Here is a 20,286-nt window from a genome sequence, read left to right as displayed (position 1 = left end):
TCAGTCTCTCCCTCAGTCTCTCCCTCCCTCAGTCTCTCCCTCCCTCCCTCAGTCTCTCCCTCAGTCTCTCCCTCCCTCAGTCTCTCCCTCCCTCCCTCAGTCTCTCCCTCAGTCCCTCCCTCAGTCTCTCCCTCCCTCCCTCAGTCTCTCCCTCCCTCCCTCAGTCCCTCCCTCCCTCCCTCAGTCTCTCCCTCCCTCAGTCCCTCCCTCCCTCAGTCCCTCCCTCCCTCAGTCCCTCCCTCCGTCTCTCCCTCTCCCTCTCTCCCTCCGTCTCTCCCTCTCCCTCTCTCCCTCCCTCAGTCTCTCCCTCCCTCTCTCCCTCCCTCAGTCTCTCTCTCCCTCAGTCTCTCTCTCCCTCTCTCCCTCCCTCAGTCTCTCCCTCTCTCCCTCCCTCAGTCTCTCCCTCTCTCCCTCCCTCAGTCTCTCCCTCTCCTCCCTCAGTCTCTCCCCTCTCTCCCTCCCTCAGTCTCTCCCCTCTCCCTCCCTCAGTCCCTCCTCTCTCAGTCCCTCCCTCCCTCAGTCCCTCCCTCCCTCAGTCCCTCCCTCAGTCTCTCCCTCCCTCCCTCAGTCCCTCCCTCAGTCTCTCCCTCCCTCCCTCAGTCCCTCCCTCAGTCCCTCCCTCCCTCAGTCCCTCCCTCCCTCCCTCAGTCCCTCCCTCCCTCCCTCCCTCAGTCCCTCCCTCCCTCCCTCCCTCAGTCTCTCCCTCCCTCCCTCCCTCCCTCAGTCCCTCCCTCCCTCCCTCCCTCAGTCTCTCCCTCCCTCCCTCCCTCAGTCTCTCCCTCCCTCCCTCCCTCAGTCTCTCCCTCCCTCCCTCCCTCAGTCTCTCCCTCCCTCAGTCTCTCCCCCCTCCCTCCCTCAGTCTCTCCCTCCCTCCCTCCCTCAGTCTCTCCCTCCCTCCCTCAGTCTCTCCCTCCCTCCCTCAGTCCCTCCCTCCCTCCCTCAGTCCCTCCCTCCCTCCCTCAGTCCCTCCCTCCTCCCTCAGTCTCTCCCTCCCTCCCTCAGTCTCTCCCTCCCTCCCTCAGTCCCTCCCTCCCTCCCTCAGTCCCTCCCTCCCTCCGTCTCTCCGTCTCTCCCTCCCTCCCTCCGTCTCTCCGTCTCTCCCTCCCTCCCTCCGTCTCTCCGTCTCTCCCTCCCTCCCTCAGTCCCTCCCTCCCTCCCTCCCTCAGTCCCTCCCTCCCTCCCTCAGTCCCTCCCTCCCTCCCTCAGTCTCTCCCTCCCTCCTCAGTCTCTCCCTCCCTCCCTCAGTCTCTCCCTCCCTCCCTCAGTCTCTCCCTCCCTCCCTCAGTCTCTCCCTCCCTCCCTCAGTCCCTCCCTCCCTCCCTCAGTCCCTCCCTCCCTCCCTCAGTCCCTCCCTCCCTCCGTCTCTCCCTCCCTCCCTCCCTCCCTCAGTCCCTCCCTCCCTCCGTCTCTCCCTCCCTCTCTCCCTCCCTCCCTCCCTCAGTCCCTCCCTCCCTCCCTCAGTCCCTCCCTCCCTCCGTCTCTCCGTCTCTCCCTCCCTCCCTCCGTCTCTCCCTCCCTCCCTCCGTCTCTCCCTCTCTCCCTCCCTCCCTCCGTCTCTCCCTCTCTCCCTCCCTCCCTCCGTCTCTCCCTCCCTCCCTCAGTCTCTCCCTCCCTCCCTCAGTCCCTCCCTCAGTCCCTCCCTCCCTCCCTCCCTCAGTCTCTCCCTCCCTCAGTCTCTCCCTCCCTCCCTCCCTCAGTCTCTCCCTCCCTCCCTCCCTCAGTCTCTCCCTCCCTCCCTCAGTCTCTCCCTCCCTCCCTCAGTCCCTCCCTCCCTCCCTCAGTCCCTCCCTCCCTCCCTCAGTCCCTCCCTCCCTCCCTCAGTCTCTCCCTCCCTCCCTCAGTCTCTCCCTCCCTCCCTCAGTCCCTCCCTCCCTCCCTCAGTCCCTCCCTCCCTCCGTCTCTCCGTCTCTCCCTCCCTCCCTCCGTCTCTCCGTCTCTCCCTCCCTCCCTCCGTCTCTCCGTCTCTCCCTCCCTCCCTCAGTCCCTCCCTCCCTCCCTCCCTCAGTCCCTCCTCCCTCCCTCAGTCCCTCCCTCCCTCCCTCAGTCTCTCCCTCCCTCCCTCAGTCTCTCCCTCCCTCCCTCAGTCTCTCCCTCCCTCCCTCAGTCTCTCCCTCCCTCCCTCAGTCTCCCTCCCTCCCTCAGTCCCTCCCTCCCTCCCTCAGTCCCTCCCTCCCTCCCTCAGTCCCTCCCTCCCTCCGTCTCTCCCTCCCTCCCTCCCTCCCTCAGTCCCTCCCTCCCTCCGTCTCTCCCTCCCTCCCTCCCTCAGTCTCTCCCTCCCTCCCTCTCTCCCTCCCTCCCTCCCTCAGTCTCTCCCTCCCTCCCTCAGTCCCTCCCTCCCTCCCTCAGTCCCTCCCTCCCTCCGTCTCTCCGTCTCTCCCTCCCTCCCTCCGTCTCCCTCTCTCCCTCCCTCCCTCCGTCTCTCCCTCCCTCCCTCAGTCTCTCCCTCCCTCCTCAGTCCCTCCCTCAGTCCCTCCCTCCCTCCCTCCCTCCCTCAGTCCCTCCCTCCCTCCGTCTCTCCCTCCCTCCCTCCCTCAGTCCCTCCCTCCCTCCGTCTCTCCCTCTCTCCGTCCCTCAGTCTCTCCCTCCCTCCCTCCCTCAGTCTCTCCCTCCCTCCCTCCCTCAGTCTCTCCCTCCCTCCCTCCCTCAGTCTCTCCCTCCCTCCCTCCCTCAGTCTCTCCCTCCCTCCCTCCCTCAGTCTCTCCCTCCCTCCCTCCCTCAGTCTCTCCCTCCCTCCCTCCCTCAGTCTCTCCCTCCCTCCCTCAGTCCCTCCCTCTCTCCCTCCCTCTCTCCCTCCCTCCCTCCCTCCGTCTCTCTCCCTCCCTCCCTCCGTCTCTCTCCCTCCCTCCCTCTCTCCGTCCCTCAGTCTCTCCCTACCTCCCTCCCTCAGTCTCTCCCTCCCTCCCTCCCTCAGTCTCTCCCTCCCTCCCTCCCTCAGTCTCTCCCTCCCTCCCTCCCTCAGTCTCTCCCTCCCTCCCTCAGTCTCTCCCTCCCTCCCTCCCTCAGTCTCTCCCTCCCTCCCTCCCTCAGTCTCTCCCTCCCTCCCTCCCTCCGTCTCTCTCTCCCTCCCTCCCTCCGTCTCTCTCCCTCCCTCTCTCCGTCCCTCAGTCTCTCCCTCCCTCCCTCCCTCAGTCTCTCCCTCCCTCCCTCCCTCAGTCTCTCCCTCCCTCCCTCCCTCAGTCCCTCCCTCCCTCCGTCTCTCCCCTCTCTCCCTCCCTCCCTCCCTCAGTCTCTCCCTCCCTCCCCTCTCCCTCCCTCCCTCCCTCAGTCTCTCCCTCCCTCCCTCAGTCCCTCCCTCCCTCCCTCAGTCCCTCCCTCCCTCCGTCTCTCCGTCTCTCCCTCCCTCCCTCCGTCTCTCCCCTCTCCCTCCCTCCCTCCGTCTCTCCCTCCCTCCCTCAGTCTCTCCCTCCCTCCCTCAGTCCCTCCCTCCCTCCCTCAGTCCCCTCCCTCCCTCCCTCCCTCCCTCAGTCCCTCCCTCCCTCCGTCTCTCCCTCCCTCCCTCCCTCAGTCCCTCCCTCCCTCCCTCAGTCCCTCCCTCTGTCCCTCTCTCCCTCCCTCCCTCCCTCAGTCCCTCCCTCCCTCCGTCTCTCCCTCTCTCCGTCCCTCAGTCTCTCCCTCCCTCCCTCCCTCAGTCTCTCCCTCCCTCCCTCCCTCAGTCTCTCCCTCCCTCCCTCCCTCAGTCTCTCCCTCCCTCCCTCCCTCAGTCTCTCCCTCCCTCCCTCCCTCAGTCTCTCCCTCCCTCCCTCAGTCCCTCCCCTCTCCCTCCCTCTCTCCCTCCCTCTCTCCCTCCCTCCCTCCCTCCGTCTCTCTCCCTCCCTCCCTCCGTCTCTCTCCCTCCCTCTCTCCGTCCCTCAGTCTCTCCCTCCCTCCCCCTCAGTCTCTCCCTCCCTCCCTCCCTCAGTCTCTCCCTCCCTCCCTCCCTCAGTCTCTCCCTCCCTCCCTCCCTCAGTCTCTCCCTCCCTCCCTCCCTCCGTCTCTCTCCCTCCCTCCCTCCGTCTCTCTCCCTCCCTCTCTCCGTCCCTCAGTCTCCCTCCTCTCCGTCCCTCAGTCTCTCCCTCCCTCCCTCCCTCAGTCTCTCCCTCCCTCCCTCCCTCAGTCTCTCCCTCCCTCCCTCCCTCAGTCTCTCCCTCCCTCCCTCAGTCTCTCCCTCCCTCCCTCAGTCTCTCCCTCCCTCCCTCAGTCTCTCCCTCCCTCCCTCAGTCTCTCCCTCCCTCCCTCCCTCCCTCAGTCTCTCCCTCCCTCTCTCCGTCCCTCAGTCTCTCCCTCCCTCCCCTCCCTCAGTCTCTCCCTCCCTCCCTCCCTCAGTCCCTCCGTCTCTCCCTCCCTCAGTCTCTCCCTCCCTCAGTCTCTCCCTCCCTCAGTCTCTCCCTCCCTCAGTCTCTCCCTCCCTCAGTCTCTCCCTCCCTCAGTCTCTCCCTCCCTCAGTCTCTCCCTCCCTCAGTCTCTCCCTCCCTCAGTCTCTCCCTCCCTCAGTCTCTCCCTCCCTCAGTCTCTCCCTCCCTCAGTCTCTCCCTCCCTCAGTCTCTCCCTCCCTCAGTCTCTCCCTCCCTCAGTCTCTCCCTCCCTCAGTCTCTCCCTCCCTCAGTCTCTCCCGCCCATATCAAGTAACACCATTGTCATTAAGTAAAAATGATTTTTTTTTGTTTTCAAATGGAAAAGATTGCTGCTACTGTTCTCATTCCTTCTAGAACAAAAGTCTTAGCATGTCACATTAGAATGATTTATCACTGAACATGTTTTGTAACATAAAAAAAGCACAGTGGGGGAAATTAAGTAAGCCCTCCGCCACTCATGTCAGAGTCCAATAGCCTTCCAGGGAATGTAGATTTGTCACAGCATTCTGGGCTAAATCTCCCATCATGTTCCATTCTGATAATTGTCACGGCACTTATCTAATATTCCCGAGCTCAGCTCCGGAGCAAGGGGCTTTCACTGGCAGACAGTGTCTCTTCTTTACCTGTGGTCTCTCATGCTGGGCTTGGGCTGCAGGGCGGGAGATGGTATCAGGTTCTTTACACTGCTCAGTGTGCTGTGACTACAGGAGGTTGGCTAAGGCCCCACTGCACTGTAAGACCCTGTTATAGGTATTGCCCAGTTGCCTGGCATTGTGGCACTATTTCCACAGGGAACACAGAGTGCTGCAATGGTCCATAATTTGATGAGCAATGATGATCCCCCCCCTACATACATGATCCCCCGCTCCTTCTGAAAATATTCAGAGGGAAAAAATTTAAATGTATGACTTACACAGCACCCCCCCGGCCTTGACATTTAGGTCTTCTTGTGTTAAATAAGTCATGGACAGCATGCACCTGCAGTGCACTAGTGATACGTTCCTTGTCACTAGGCCCCGTGGTCATTTATCAGACCCCACTGGATGTGTATGTCTGTTATGTGTGATTTATGGATTGATATTAACTAACTCATGGCTCTCTTGGATATGACAGGAGGGGAGGCAGGAAAGTGATGGCCAGTGCCCAATATTTAAAAAGTTAACCATATGGATTTCACCTATCAGATAGGATTAAATGCATAGAAATAGAATGACTAGAACGAGTCCCCAATCAAGTCAATGATTGGTAAATTCTATTTCTATACATTTAATCCTATCAGATCAGGCAAAATCCAGATGGATAACTTTTGAAATACTGGGCCCATGCAGAGGCCGCTGAATATTACGATACCCCCCTCCCCCCAGCCAGGTAATCCAATATTTAGATCTGTCATAACCAATCAGTGGCAGGTCAATTTCAACAACAGCTCATTTTGAGACATAACAGTTGGTTATGTCCTGCTGCTGATAAGAGCCTCCAGAATGGCCACTTTCATGGTTAGCTATTAACTGATGTTATTAAACTGGCAATGAAATGGCCACCATTTTGAAGACCATGAAGGATATGGATAATGGTTTAGTGTTTGTACCAGGTCACTTGTTAATCTGTGGTTGATTCTCTCTCATACTCACTCTCACTCTTCTCCTCCGAAAACAACCCTTTAATTGATAGATTTATAACTCTGCCATACTCTATCACTGTTCATTGAATTGTGAAATCAATGCTAAGTATGTGTGCTTCATTCATCACATGAGTACTCCAGGGCTTCTCATCACCATTAACAGGATCATGGGGGATTGGGATGTGGGGATGGAGACCAGGAGCCACTCTGAACCAGTGGGGTAGAGAGAGTTCATGGACACAAAACAGATTATTTTAAGGCTCAGGGGTCAGACATGTCCTTACCGCTTGGGAGAAGGACCAGGATCGAATATGAGGTTGGCTGTATCTGGTGAGAAGAGAGGAGGCGGCAAGATTAGAAACAAAGCATCTAGAATAGAATCTAGACTAATGACAATTAGTCAGTGGGCACATGGGTAATATTCACTTGTCCAAACCACTCATTCTACCCCCTGCATCAACCTCAACATACCACATACACTTACTATACCATTTTGGATGACACATACAGGAAGTTGAAAATCACCAACACATATTTAGTGCATCCTTGGCTCATACATAGGCACTTATTGTCTTTATCTAGCCTCCATTTCAGTTAACTTTCATATACAATTTGCGCCGACAAAATGGGTATTGTGGCCAGATTTGTTTCTCTCTGTGTCGGGAGGACACAGACAGGCAAAGAGCCACGTGTTTTTCCCTGTCTGATTATTCTTTCCCCCCAGTGTCAGTAAATTCAAAACTTGTTCGATGGTCTCAGAAGGTTGGTTTAAGATGGCTGAGACATGGTGAGATTTATGATCAGTCCTTCAGCTAATACGTCTGTGGATGTGCCCGCCTCTGATTTTTTTTAGAAAGGGCTACTGAAAATAATTAACTTGTTGTCTGTAAGTGGATTAGCTAGATACTTGTGTCCTAAACTTATTGAATATTCATAATCAAGTGTTTCTGCTGTTACATGCAAATAATCACTCAATTATCTACTATATCGTGTGACAGTGTGATCTGAAATCTGTGCAATTAGGACAGATAAGGGTCTTAATATGTGGGCACTCATCATGTGTGACAAACAAGCAGAGAATGAGGGGGTCTTAAAATAGCAGTTTGGGGTGTGCTGGGATTAGTCATCAATCCCAGTGTTAATGAGTGCAGTCACACCTCCTCAGGCCCAATGAGAGGCTCAATGAGAGGCTCTACCAAACAGACAGGGTGATCCTTCCACCATCGTCAGTCAGTAGGTTGGAGCAGCTACAGTATTTATAGTTTGTTTGGAAAATCATGTTTTGTTATAACACGGTCATCATTTATGATTCCTCTTGTAGGAGGTCACCGAAGTGAGATTAATTTCATTTCAATAAAGGGAATAAAATATGATTGGTGATGTCTTCAAAGATTAAACCCAAATCCCTAAAATAAGAACTATCCTCATTCAGAGCCCTCTATTTCCACACAGAAGGATCTGCCCTATTCCTTCTGGGTCTAAATCATTCAAAGAAAGTCATGTCTTGCGGTTGTAACACTACCTGTCTGATCTAGCATGTGGTATCTCAGTAGTCTGTTGGTTTTCTTGTCTGGTCATCTGACACCATGAGGCTGAGGTTAGTTTTCTACCACACTTTTTTTAATTTGTCATTAAAATCCAGTTCAGAGCACCCACCCCTGGCACCCACCCCTGGCTTGGATCAAAACATGCCACTACTGGGGGCTCCAGTCAGATGTCACCAAATATCAGGGGTATTTGTCCTATTTGACCTCATACTTCACATGCTTACAGTACAACACACAAGCAATTGAGAATGGGTTGTTATGAGTGTTATGGTTGACATAATGTGACCACCCACCTGTTGGGGAAGCCACTGCTGGAGCGCCTGTCAGACACCTGTGAGTGACGGACACAAAGAACGAAGTTAACTCATTCATTACCCAGACAGCACTGTTCAACAGTTACTGGCCTTCTGTTCTTGTGGGTTAGAGACTACACTAGTCTGTCTTGCCCATATCGTTGAAAGGCATTGGAGACAAGACCTGCTCTACAGTCACTTAAAAATCCTTAAATGTTTTAAGAACATCTATGTGGCTAATTTAGAAGTTTTGATTTACTAATGTGTTAAGTTGGACAAATCGCTGATTCGCCTCCAAAGCTTAACATGTAAAAAATAAAAATAGAGAGCACGTCATTCAACACACCAACATTACTTCCTTCAAAGAAAATGGTGAAAAGAAATACATACAAATCTGTCAACATGCATAACATCTTTCCCTTTTCACATGAACATAATGCATGGCTGTGGCTTGTGTTAGAAGTGAGCAAACAGTGCATGGAGAAGCAAAGAGCAGGCTGTATTTCCCCCACCACAAACATGCAGATTAGTTAAGGACCGCAGGTTGCCATAGCTCGGCAGGCTAGGGCAGGGCACAGAAGGTTAGAAGGAAGAGAGACTAAAACAAACAGACAGGGGGCACCCAGACAACCGGTATAATCATGCAGGGAAAAGGTAGAGGGGGAGAAAGTAGTGAGATTAATGTAGAAATATGACAAAGTCAATGTTGTTCTTATTGTCTAGTATTATGATTTCCAAAAGCCAAATTGGTCTGCCAGCTTTTTTGATCAAATGTAACAAATAAAATAGAGTCCCGAGTGCAATTCAGATGTAGGTGAAAAGGCGTACAGAGGTTAAGAGTATATTTTAAGCAAGATATCTTGACAGTACAATAAGACATATGCTTCACTCTCCTTAATTAGAACGTAGGGTCCATAAGTTTGAAATAAGGCAGTTGCACAAGCATGGCCAGCAGAGAGAGAGAACAAGGTAACTTTAGCTTGACTATCCAGTTTCACCACATGCTTCAAAAAAACAGAAGTAGAGTTCATTCTCAAAAGGTCAAAGCAAATTAGGCCAGATCATAACAGCTTTAAGCCCCTGAAGGTCCCCTTCCAAGGTGAATAGCCACTGAAAGTAACAATGCTAACACCTTTCATGCAAATGGTTGGTGTGGAGATTTGACAGATCACCAACCAATAACATTATGTTTAATCTAGTTCTTCAGTAAAAATATATTAAATAAAGACAAAACAAATGAGAAATGGAATCAACTGGACCTTTAATAATATACTATCAAAATGTTACAAAAAAGGTACAATTGTGTTTGTTACATTTCTTGACATGTCGTGGTATTGAATAATACTGTCCGTTAAACTCTGGTGTTGTTATGCTTTTTATAAGCTATAGTCTTACTAAGCCATCTGTGCTGATTACAGAAGACTGTCTGGCCAGTGACTCCAGAGGCCTAACCTACCATCTTTGTTCCCAAGGCTGATTGTAGACAAGCAGCTGTTCGCATCCTTTGAGCAGGGTGATCACAGAGCAGTGAGTCTACAGAACAAGGCAGGACATGGGACTGTACAGAGGAGTGCATAGCCTTGAACCCAGAGATAATAATTGCTGGTGATGTTGAAACAATATTTCGTCACCCGCCATGCAGCATCAATCTGTGACAGTAGAGAGTTCCGATATGCATAGCTTTTAAAAAGGCCACCATTGGCAGTGTAGTTTAACTGAATGGTAACAAGGGCCTGACATGTAAAGACAAACAGTAGAAATACAAGTACAATAGAAACCCTGAAACTCTTTTTCTTTGCATCTCAAATAAAAAAAACACAGTTGGAATTCAAATCTAAAACTCCCTGCAAAAGTGTTTGATTGTTTCTCAAAAATAGTGCTATACAGTGCATTCGGAAGGTATACAGACCCCTTGACAAGATTCTCTGTTCTGATGAAACCATGATTGAACTATTTTCCCTGAATGGCAAGCGTCACATCTGAAGGAATCCTGTCACCATCCCTACGGTGAAGCACGGTGGTGGCAGCATCATGCTGTGGGGATTTCTTTCAGCGTCGGCGACTGGGAGACTAGTCAGGATCGAGGGAAAGCTGAACGGAGCAAAGTACAGAGAGGTCCTTAACAAAAACCTGCTCTAGAGCGCGCAGGACCTCAGACTGGGATGAAGGTTCACCTAACAGGAAAACGACCCTAAGCATACAACCAAGATAACGCAGGAGTGGCTTCGGGACAAGTCTCTGAATGTTCTTGAGTAGCCCAGCCAGAGCCCGGACTTAAACCCGATCTATCATCTCTGGAGAGACCTGAAAATAGCTGTCCAGCAACTCTCCAGCCAACCTGATGGAGCTTGAGAGGATCTCCAGAGAAGAATGGGAGAAAATCCCCAAATACAGGTGTGCCAAGCTTGTAGCGTCATACCCAAGAAGACTTGAGGCTGTAATCGCTGCCAAAGGTGCTTCAACAAAGTACTGAGAAAGGGTCTGAATACTTATGTTATTTTAGTGTTGTTTTTGTTGCAACAATGTCAACACCTTTTTCTGCTTGGTCATTACAGGGTATTATGTGTAGATTGAGGAAAAAATGAATCCATTTTAGAATAAGGTTGTAACGTAACAAAATGTGGAAAAAGGGAAGGGGTCTGAATACTTTCCGAATGCACTAAGTAAAAACAAATATATTTTAAAAAGTTGCCATGAAGATACAAGGCTGATATGTCCCAAAACATTCCTCTTGTCCATTTGTAGACATATAGACAGACATTTCCTTTTGGTAAAACATCTAGCTCCAAATATTATTGTTCTCATGCATGTGCTGGGTGTGGCAGCCAGCGCACTAAATATTCCTATATTTATCTGATTGTGTGGCTGAGATGGGATTGGTTGGTAGTCGGTGGAGGACTGGGATTGGTTAGGAGATGATGTATCAGAATGCAGTGAGTTAACTACTAAAGAAGTTTGGTTGTGGAGCAGTACAGTAGCAGTACAGTAGTAGTAGTAACACCGGGAATGCAGGGAGAAAGTGAGAGAGAAGGAGAGCCCACTGCAAACAGTCGGAGGACAAAAAAAGCACTGAGGAGGACAAAGATAGGAACAGGAAGCCCATCAGTGAGTCAATAGCTTAAGCCGTGTGATCCAACTGACCAGAAGCGAGGGCTCTGCCGGGGGGCGTTTGGAGGCGAGGGCTATGGGTGTCTTTTTGCTGTCCAGGTCATGGTCCTGGTAGGGGATGGTGGCGCTGTGGTGGAGGTCCTGGTTGGCAAAGTAGCGGCTGCCCCGGATGTGGTCCACCCCTCGGACCAGCCGCCGTTCCCCCACTGGCCTGTTGGGCGGCGCCACTGATGTGACCTCCTCAGCGATGGTGGGGATCCGCTCATTACTCAGGTATCTGCACAGTAGATCCTCGCCTGGAGGGGAGCGTGGAGGGAAAAACATCTTTAGTACAGTTGATTAGAATGTAATGTACAAACACACATTACTGAAAATAGGTTGTTGATTTTAAGGCCTATCTTCAGTAGGCCTAAACTGCATTAAGAGAAGCACTATTAAATAAAATGAGTACAATTGATCTCTACAGCATGTGTTAGCCATGCAATGACAGAGCACTGCACAGGCATCTAGGCCAATTAAATCATTCTCACTCTCCTCTACCATTGCAGTGTAATTGGGTTTCCAGCAGTGAGAGACTGTTTGATAGCTCTGTCTGCATTCACAACTGTCTGTCCTCTCCAGGGGATGAAGAACTGATCTTCTCGGTGTAAACCAGGGGTTTAAAAAAACAGAAAAGAACGAAGATCAGAAGCGGGAACAAAAGTGATCTATACTGTTGATCTATACCGGAACAGAACTGTTATTTTAAAATGGGAACTGCGTAACAATGTTATTTTACCTTCTATACCAGGATATATGGAAACAGCCACAGGATGGTTCTTCAATAACCTTCTAAACTTCTATAAATTGTCATATTTGTAGCTACTTTAAATAAATACCTGCAGTCAACTTGTGCAATACGTCAGGAGATAGATTGCCTTCTTCATTTCACCGGTCACATTCTTATTCATAATGAAGCGTACCGAAGCTCCCCAGAACACGTGTTTTTGTAAATCGCACAACGGGAGAAAGTGGGTAGCAGGTGAGTCCAGCTGTGTATTGACAGGGGTCATGTTTTATATTGAAAATATGTTTTTTTGCTTCAATAGAGTGATCAGGGACGTGTAACTAAAGTCTTCCTTCACAGAAAATACATTAGCGCAACACCTTCGGCAGAAAATAGCTTAATTGTCATCAGATGACAACAGAAGTGCAACAGTATTTGGCTAGCATCCACACAAGTAAATGAGCTTACAACTGAAGAAAAAAAAAACTATGCATGGCCATCATATTTTGTAATGTTAATCATTGAAAGAGAGGAACCAGCTACATTTCCTAATGTTTTGCTTAAAATTTTTATCTTGCATTTTACAGGAGAAAAGTAGGCTGGCTACACCGAGAAAAGTAGGCTGGCTACACCGAGAAAAGTAGGCTGGCTACACCGAGAAAAGTACCAGAGAAAAGTAGGCTGGCTACACCGAGAAAAGTACCAGAGAAAAGTAGGCTGGCTACACCGAGAAAAGTACCAGAGAAAAGTAGGCTGGCTACACCGAGAAAAGTACCAGAGAAAAGTAGGCTGGCTACACCGAGAAAAGTAGGCTGGCTACACCGAGAAAAGTACCAGAGAAAAGTAGGCTGGCTACACCGAGAAAAGTACCAGAGAAAAGTAGGCTGGCTACACCGAGAAAAGTACCAGAGAAAAGTAGCTACACATCAGTCAGAGGGCTGTCTTTTGATAAAATGCCCATTCGTGAATTATCATCCGAGTGCAGAAGTGCAACTTAAGCACAAAATGTATTTGATGCCGAGCAAAAATTACAATAAGACAAATTTTAGATCTGCATATACAAAACGCAGCAAGCTATTTCTTTGGCGTTTAAATATTTTTTTCCCGCGTGAAAAACAAAATACTGTGAGTTAGGACGACCCTTAAGTTTAACTTGCTCGTTATCTATACTGAACAAAAATATAAATGCAACATGTTAAGTAAGTGTTGGTCCCATGTTTCATGAGTTGAAATAAATGATCCCAGAAATGTTACATACGCACAAAAAGCATTTCTCTCAAATGTTGAGCACAAATTTGTTTACGTGCCTGTTAGCGAGCATTTCAAGAAGCTGATGAAAAAGCATGATCATTACACAGGTGAACCTTGTGCTGGGGACAATAAAAGGCCACTAAATCTGCAGTTGGGCCTTGCTCCCAAGTGGGTGGGCCTATGCCCACCCATGGCTGCACCCCTGCCCTGTCATATGAAATCCATAGATTAGAGCCTAATTTATTTAAACTAACTGATTTCCTATATGAACTGTAACTCAGTAAAAGTTTAAATTGTTGCATGTTGCATTTATAGTTTTGTTCAGTATAAGTGTCTGAAATAAAGTCACGGGCAACGTTCCCTCTAAGCACGCAGCTCCTCCAGGACTGCAGCTCAAAATAAAATATCAGAAGCACGAGAGATTTAACTTCACTCAACTTTCTAGAGTTTTTCCCTTTAGTTAAAAGGAACGGTTCACCCATTTTGAATGTTTATATTGTTTTTGTGCATCTCTTAGCAATGTTCTATCGATTTCCTGGGTCAATTCATGTTGTTTTCATGCATATTGCTGTTTAACAAGGCAGAAATCTGTCCGGTTTGACGTAGCACCGTGATAAAGTCGCTCTCACTACACTGGAAGTTAATAGGAATACAACTTTTAGATTACGAAAACTTATCATACATGTCAGATTTCAATACTGGCCGGTGTCATAACGCAGTAGGTCGTCTTCTCTCGAATGAGCCATTGATCCTACTTTTGCAATATTCCTACCTCGAGAAATTTAAAAGCTATACAATACTACAGATAGAAAGATAATTCTCACAATTCGGAGAAGATTTGTAATGCTGTAATTCGTGCTAATGTTGGCTTTGAGCTAGCGCACAATAGACTGAAGGTAGCAAGACCAACTTTTGCCAGGACTTTGAAGGAACACTAGGAGGAACACTCAACCACAGGAGGAAGAGCAACGAACACCCCGCCCAGACCAGCAAGACACTATTCAATTAGTCAAAACAGGAAAATGTGGCTTGAAATCAATAAAGAAATTTTCAAAAGAGAAATGTCCTCATGCGTGCTACCTACAACGTAATGGGACAAGGATATCCCGGCAAAGCCCTCCCCCGGACATCGCTGGGCCTATTGTGCGCCTCCTCATTGGTCTCCTGGTCACAGCCGGCTGTGACACAGCCTGGGATCGAACCCGGGTCTGTAGTCACGCCTCAAGCACTGCGATGCAGCGCCTTAGACCGCTGTGCCACTGGGGAGGCGCTCAGTGGCACAATAAACAACCAACCAACAAAAATGGGTCACAACTCATGCAGCTCTGTCGCACGCTGGGTCTGTACATAGTCAATGGTAGGCTTTAAGAAGACTCCTATGGTAGATACACTTACAGCTCATCCCTTGGCAGGAGCACTGTAGATCACTGACCTCAACCCAGTGTCTCTGAGCGTTGTCAGCCCACAGCAAAATCACAGTCTACTTGAACAGAGCAATACTCAATAAAAGCCAAAATCTCCACAGTATTAAGAAATGCTATAGATGGAAGGAAAGTAGTGTAGAAACCTACCAAAAAACAATTAGGCAAAAACAAATTCAATCTCATTTAGACAACTTCCTGGACAAAACATTTCACTGTCATAGAGAAGGTATAAACTTCACAGTATAAAGCCTAAACAGTATATTTGACCTTTAGCTTCCCTATCAAATCTAAAAATGTCAAGTAGACAGCCTAAGAAAATGAAAAACAATGACAAATGGTTTGATAAAGAAAGAAAAATTGAGGAAACTATCCAACCAAAAACAGAGACCAAGAAAACCTGAGTCTACACCTCCACTATGGCGAATTACTAAAACAATACAGAAATACACTATGGAAAAAGAAGGAACAGCTCAATATAATTGAAGAACCCATAGACTAACCACTTGAGGAAATTGGAAAACACTAAACAAACAACATGAAGAGGTAACTATCCAAAACAGAGATGTATGGGAAAACCACTTCTCCAAACTTTTTGGCCTTATAACAAAGAACAGCAAAAAGATATACATGATACATTTCAAATCTTATAATCAACTATCACAGGCTACCAGAATCCACTGGATTCTCCAATTACATTTAATGAAAAACAGGAGAAAATGCAAACCCTCCAACCCAAAAAGGCCTGTGGTGTTGATGGTATCCTAAAAGAAATAAAACAAACAGCCCACAAATTCCAATTGGCTACAATTAAACTAACATCCTCAGCTCTGGCATTTCCCCCAATATTTGGAACCATGGACTGATCACCCCAATCCACAAAAGTGGAGTCAAATGTGACCCTAATAACTACCACGGGATTTGCGTCAACAGCAACCTTAATGATAATGCTAAGAATTTTCCGACCAGCAGACACATACATTTCCTCAGTGAAAATAATGTACTGTGCAATTGTCAAATTGGCGTTTTACCCAATTACTTTGACAGACCACGTATTCACTCTGCACATCCTAATTGACAAACAAAACAAAACAATAGCAAAGTCTTCTTATGCTTTATTGATTTCAAAAAAGCTTGACTCAATTTTGCATGAGGGTCTGCTACACAAATTGACGGTAAGCAGTGTTTAGGGGAAAAACATTTTTTGTGCAGTTAAAATGATCGGGGGAAAAAAATTCCAGAGGAATGTGGGGTGATACTGGGATGCAGCTTGACATATATAGTCGTGGCCAAAAGTTTTGAGAATGACACAAATTTTCAAACTCTGCTGCTCAGTTTGTATGATGGCAATTTGCATAAACTCCAGAATGTTATAAAGAGTGATCAGATGAATTGCAATTAATTGCAAAGTCCCTCTTTGCCATGCAAATGAACTGAATCCCCAAAAAACATTTCCACTGCATTTCAGCTCTGCCGCAAAAAGGACCAGCTGACATGTCAGTGACTCTCTCGCTAACACAGGTGTGAGGGTTGACGAGGACAAGCCTGGAGATCATTCTGTCATGCTGATTGAGTTCAAATAACAGACTGGAAGCTTCAAAAGGAAGGTGGAATCATTGTTCTTCCTCTGTCAACCATGGTTACCTGCAAGGAAACACGTGCCATCACCATTGCTTTGCACAAAAAGGGCTTCACAGGCAAGGATATTGCTGTCAGTAAGATTGCACCCAAATCAACCATTTATCGGATCATGAAGAACTTCATAGAGAGTGGTTCAAAATGTTGTGAAGGCGGCTTCAGGGCGCCCAAGTCCAGCAAGCACCAGGACCATCTCCTAAAGTTGATTGAGCTGCGGGATAGGGACACAACCAGTACAGAGCTTGCTCAGGAATGGCAGCAGGCAGGTGTGAGTGCATCTGCACGCACAATGAGGTGAAGACTTTTGGAGGATGGCCTAGTGTCAAGAAGGGCAGCAAAGAAGCCACTTCTCTCCAAGATAAACATCAGGGACAGACTGATATTCTGCAAAAGGTACAGGGATTGGACTTCTGAGGACTTGGGTAAAGTAATTTTCTCTGATGAATCCCCTTTCCGATTGTTTGGGGCATCCGGAGAAGACAAGGTGAGCGCTACCATCAGTCCTGTGTCATGCCAACAGTAAAGCATCCTGAGACCATTCATGTGTGGGGTTGCTTCTCAGCCAAGGGAGTGGGCTCACTCACAATTTTGCCTAAGAACACAGCCATGAATAAAGAATGGTACCAACACATCCTCCGAGAGCAACTTCTCCCAACCATCCAGGAACAGTTTGGTGACCCACAATGCCTTTTCCAGCATGATGGAGCAACTTGCCATAAGACAAAGTGATAACTAAGTGGCTTGGGGAACAAAACATCAATATTTTGGGCCCATGGCCAGGAAACTCCCCAGACCTTAATCCCATTGAGAACTTGTGGTCAATCCTCAAGAGGCGGATGGACACACAAACAAAAAACAAATTCTGACAAACTCCCAAGCATTGATTATGCAAGAATGGGCTGCCATCAGTCATGATGTGGCCCAGAAGTTAATTGACAGCATGCCAGGGTATTTGCAGAAGTCTTGAAAAAGAAGGGTCAACACTGCAAATGTTGACTCCTTGCATCAACTTCACGCATTTGTCAATAAAAGCCTTTGACACTTATGAAATGCTTGTAATTATACTTTAGTATTCCATAGTAACATCTGACAAAAATATCTAAAGACACTGAGGCAGCAAACTGTGTAAATTAATATTTGTCATTCTCTCAACTTTTGGCCACGACTGTACAGTGAATTTGGAAAGTACTCAGACCCCTTGACTTTCCACATTTTGTTACGTTACAGCTTTAATCTAGAATGTATTAAATTGTTTTTTCCCCCCTCTCATCAAATCTACACATAATGACAAATATATATTTTTAAAGTAGATATTCAGACCGTTTACTTAGTACTTTGAAGCACCTTTGACAGCGATTACAGCCTCAAGTCTTCTTGAGTATGACACTACAAGCTTGGCACACCTGTATTTGGGGAGTTTCTCCCCTTCTCCGCAGATCCTCTTAAGCTCTGTCAGGTTGGATGGGGAGTGTTGCTGCACAGCTATTTTCAGGTCTCTCCAGAGACGTTAGATCAAGTTCAAGTCTGGGCTCCTCAAGGACAATGACTTGCCCCAAAGCCACTCCTCCGTTGTCTTGGCTGAGTGCTCAGGGTCATTGTCCTGTTGGAATTTTTATTTATTTTTTAAATGTAACCTATATTTAACTAGGCAAGTCAGAAGCACAAATTCTTATTTACAACGACGTTCTATTGGGGAACAGCCTTGTTCAGGGGCAGAACGACAGATTTCTACCTTGTCAGCTTTGGGATTCGATCCAGCAACCTTTTGGTTATTGCCCAACACTAACCACTAGGCTACTAACCTGCTAAACCTTCACCCCAGTCTGAGGTCCTCAGCACTCTGGAGCAGGTCTTCATCCAGGATCTCTGTACTTTGCTCCCTTCATCTTTCCCTCGATCCCGACTAGTCTCCCAGTCCCTAAAATACATCCCCACAGCATGATGTTGCAAACATCATGCTTCACCGTAGGGATGGTGCCAGGTTTCCTCCAGATGTGATGCTTGGCATTCAGGCCAAAGAGTTCAATCTCAGTTTCATCCGATCAGAGAATCTTGTTTCTCATGGTCGGAGTCCTTTAGGTGCCTTTTGGCAAACTCCAAGTGGGCTGTCATGTGCCTTTTACTGAGGAGTGGGGCTTCCACCTGACCACCTTACCATAAAGGCCTCATTGGTGGAGGGAGTGCTGCAGAGATGGTTGTCCTTCTGGAAGGTTCTCCCATTTCCACAGAGGTACTCTGGAGCTCTGTGAAGAGTGACCATCGGGTTCTTGGTCACCTCCCTGGCCAAGGCCCTTCTCCCCTGATTGTGCAATTTGGCATGGCACCCAGCCCTAGGAAGAGTCTTGGTGGTTCCAAACTTCTTCCATTTAAGAATGGAGGCCACTGTGTTCTTGGGGACCTTCAATGTTGCAGAAATGTTCTGGTACCCTTTCCCAGATCTGTGCCTTAACACAATCCTGTCTCAGAGCTCTACGACAATTCCTTCGACCTCACGGCTTGGTTTTTGCTCTGACATGCACTGGCAACTGTGAGACCTTATATGGACAGGTGTGTGCCTTTCCAAATCATGTCCAATCAATTGAATTTACTGCAGGTGAAATCCAATCAAGTTGTAGAAACATGAAGGATGATTGTCATGACGTTGCCCTCTGGACACAGCAAGCACCATCCCCCTACCTCTGCACCATCTCTCTCTGTCTCCTACACCCTGGCTGCTATGGTCAGAGAGGTTGTAAATTCCTCATGGCCAAAGTAGAGAGCGAGAGAGTGAGTTTTCATAGAGAGAACAAAGGAATTACTTCCACCTCACAGAACTGAAGGTACGAACAATATTTATGTTCTGGAGAATGTATAAAAGATCGGTGAAGAATCCAGCTATGAACTGGTCCGTTTGGTACAATTTTGTGAAACTCACGAGAGACAATACGGCCACATTACCATAACACTGTTTGTACAATAGCCTCAGCTTACATCTAATTGTTGTACAAAATGAATGAGTAAAGATGATACTATTTGTGAAATGACGGATGCTATGTAATGATGTTAATGTGAGAGAATTGTATTTCTGTTTAAAGTTTCACTAAGTCATTGGCACGCCCCCAGGGGCAGACAGGACCTGGCGTTATGACAGCCCTTTTCGATGTTCTGAATAAAAACCCAACTTGGGTTTTCTATCACCAGACCAGTACCTCTATCATAGAGGGAAATAAGGTTTAAATAGATTGCGTAATCTTTTAACCATACCACGTGGTTAAACTCTTAGACTATCGATACCGACAGAATAAGAACAAGTCTGATATTAATTACTAGTCTGCAGCTAGGAATTCGGTATCATTGAACACGAAGACCGACAACCGCCGAAACATCTATTCTATAATGACATAAATGAATGTCACTCTGAACTATCCGTTCTAACCACTACAGCGAGAGAGGGCGGACAAACTCGCCAACAGAAAAACTTTTCAACTGAGATCCCGACGACACACTGAGCGTAAATATATTGATTGCAATTATTCCCGAATGCGTGAGCGTTCATGTGCAAAGGATTAGCATTTCAATTGTTATAATTATCAACTCTGTAGTGTCTTCTCAAAATTATAACTTTGTATTCTGAATATTTTCCTTGGTGCCCCGACTTCCTAGTTAATTACAGTTACATGATTAAATCAGTTTAATCGCGTAATAATAATTTGAGTTATTTGATAAATACAGTGAGGCAAAAAAGTATTTAGTCAGCCACCAATTGTGCAAGTTCTCCCACTTAAAAAGATGAGGCCTGTAATTGTCATCATAGGTACACTTCAACTATGACAGACAAAACGAGAAAAAAAATCCAGAAAATCACATTGTAGGATTTTCAATGAATTTATTTGCAAATTATGGTGGAAAATAACTAGGATATGAAAATCTGGATACCACCCAAACTTACTGCCTGCCAAATGAAAATCTTTGCCAGTGTTTGTGTGTGTTTTGGCTACCTGCTCCTCCCCCTCAAGCATTGGCTACTGTAGCGTGATTCAGAAATTAGGGAGAGATTTTTTAATTACAGAAGAATGGATTAACTTATTCAATGCTAGTTAAGGTACTATAGCTGTCTCACTTTGGATTTATTAACTAAAATAAAGCAAGACGTGTTTTTAATTCAGGTACCGCTCTGCACACACAAGCTTGTTAGCTAGCTAGCTCTGGTCCAACATAAAGCCAACTCTCGGAAGTTCAAAGACGTTCAAAAGTCCTGTATAGAAGCCTCCACTCCGTAGGTATATTTTTGTGGGCCTAATTCAGTTAATGCATGTCATAACAAGATGCCC

The 20,286-nt window shown here is 47.6% G+C and overlaps 1 protein-coding gene across 3 annotated transcripts in view; it reads right to left on the bottom strand.

The window, feature by feature from the left end:
* The window catches only part of LOC135508336 (connector enhancer of kinase suppressor of ras 3-like), an 80,374-nt gene that overhangs the window by 17,249 nt on the left and 42,839 nt on the right, over positions 1-20,286 (bottom strand). For 2 of the 3 annotated variants that reach the window (XM_064928440.1, XM_064928441.1), the window contains 3 exons: positions 10,934-11,196; positions 7,793-7,830; positions 6,237-6,279 (listed from right to left, as the gene is read on the bottom strand). In XM_064928440.1, the coding sequence (XP_064784512.1) occupies positions 6,237-6,279; positions 7,793-7,830; positions 10,934-11,196 (344 nt within the window). Of the gene's footprint in view, positions 1-6,236; positions 6,280-7,792; positions 7,831-9,036; positions 11,197-20,286 lie in introns of those variants that run through there. The other variant, XM_064928443.1, reaches the window with a different exon arrangement.

The sequence above is a fragment of the Oncorhynchus masou genome, chromosome 21 (genome assembly GCF_036934945.1).
Source record: "Oncorhynchus masou masou isolate Uvic2021 chromosome 21, UVic_Omas_1.1, whole genome shotgun sequence".
Classification (NCBI taxonomy): Eukaryota; Metazoa; Chordata; class Actinopteri; order Salmoniformes; family Salmonidae; genus Oncorhynchus; species Oncorhynchus masou.
This window is presented reverse-complemented; position numbering and strand designations above follow the sequence as displayed.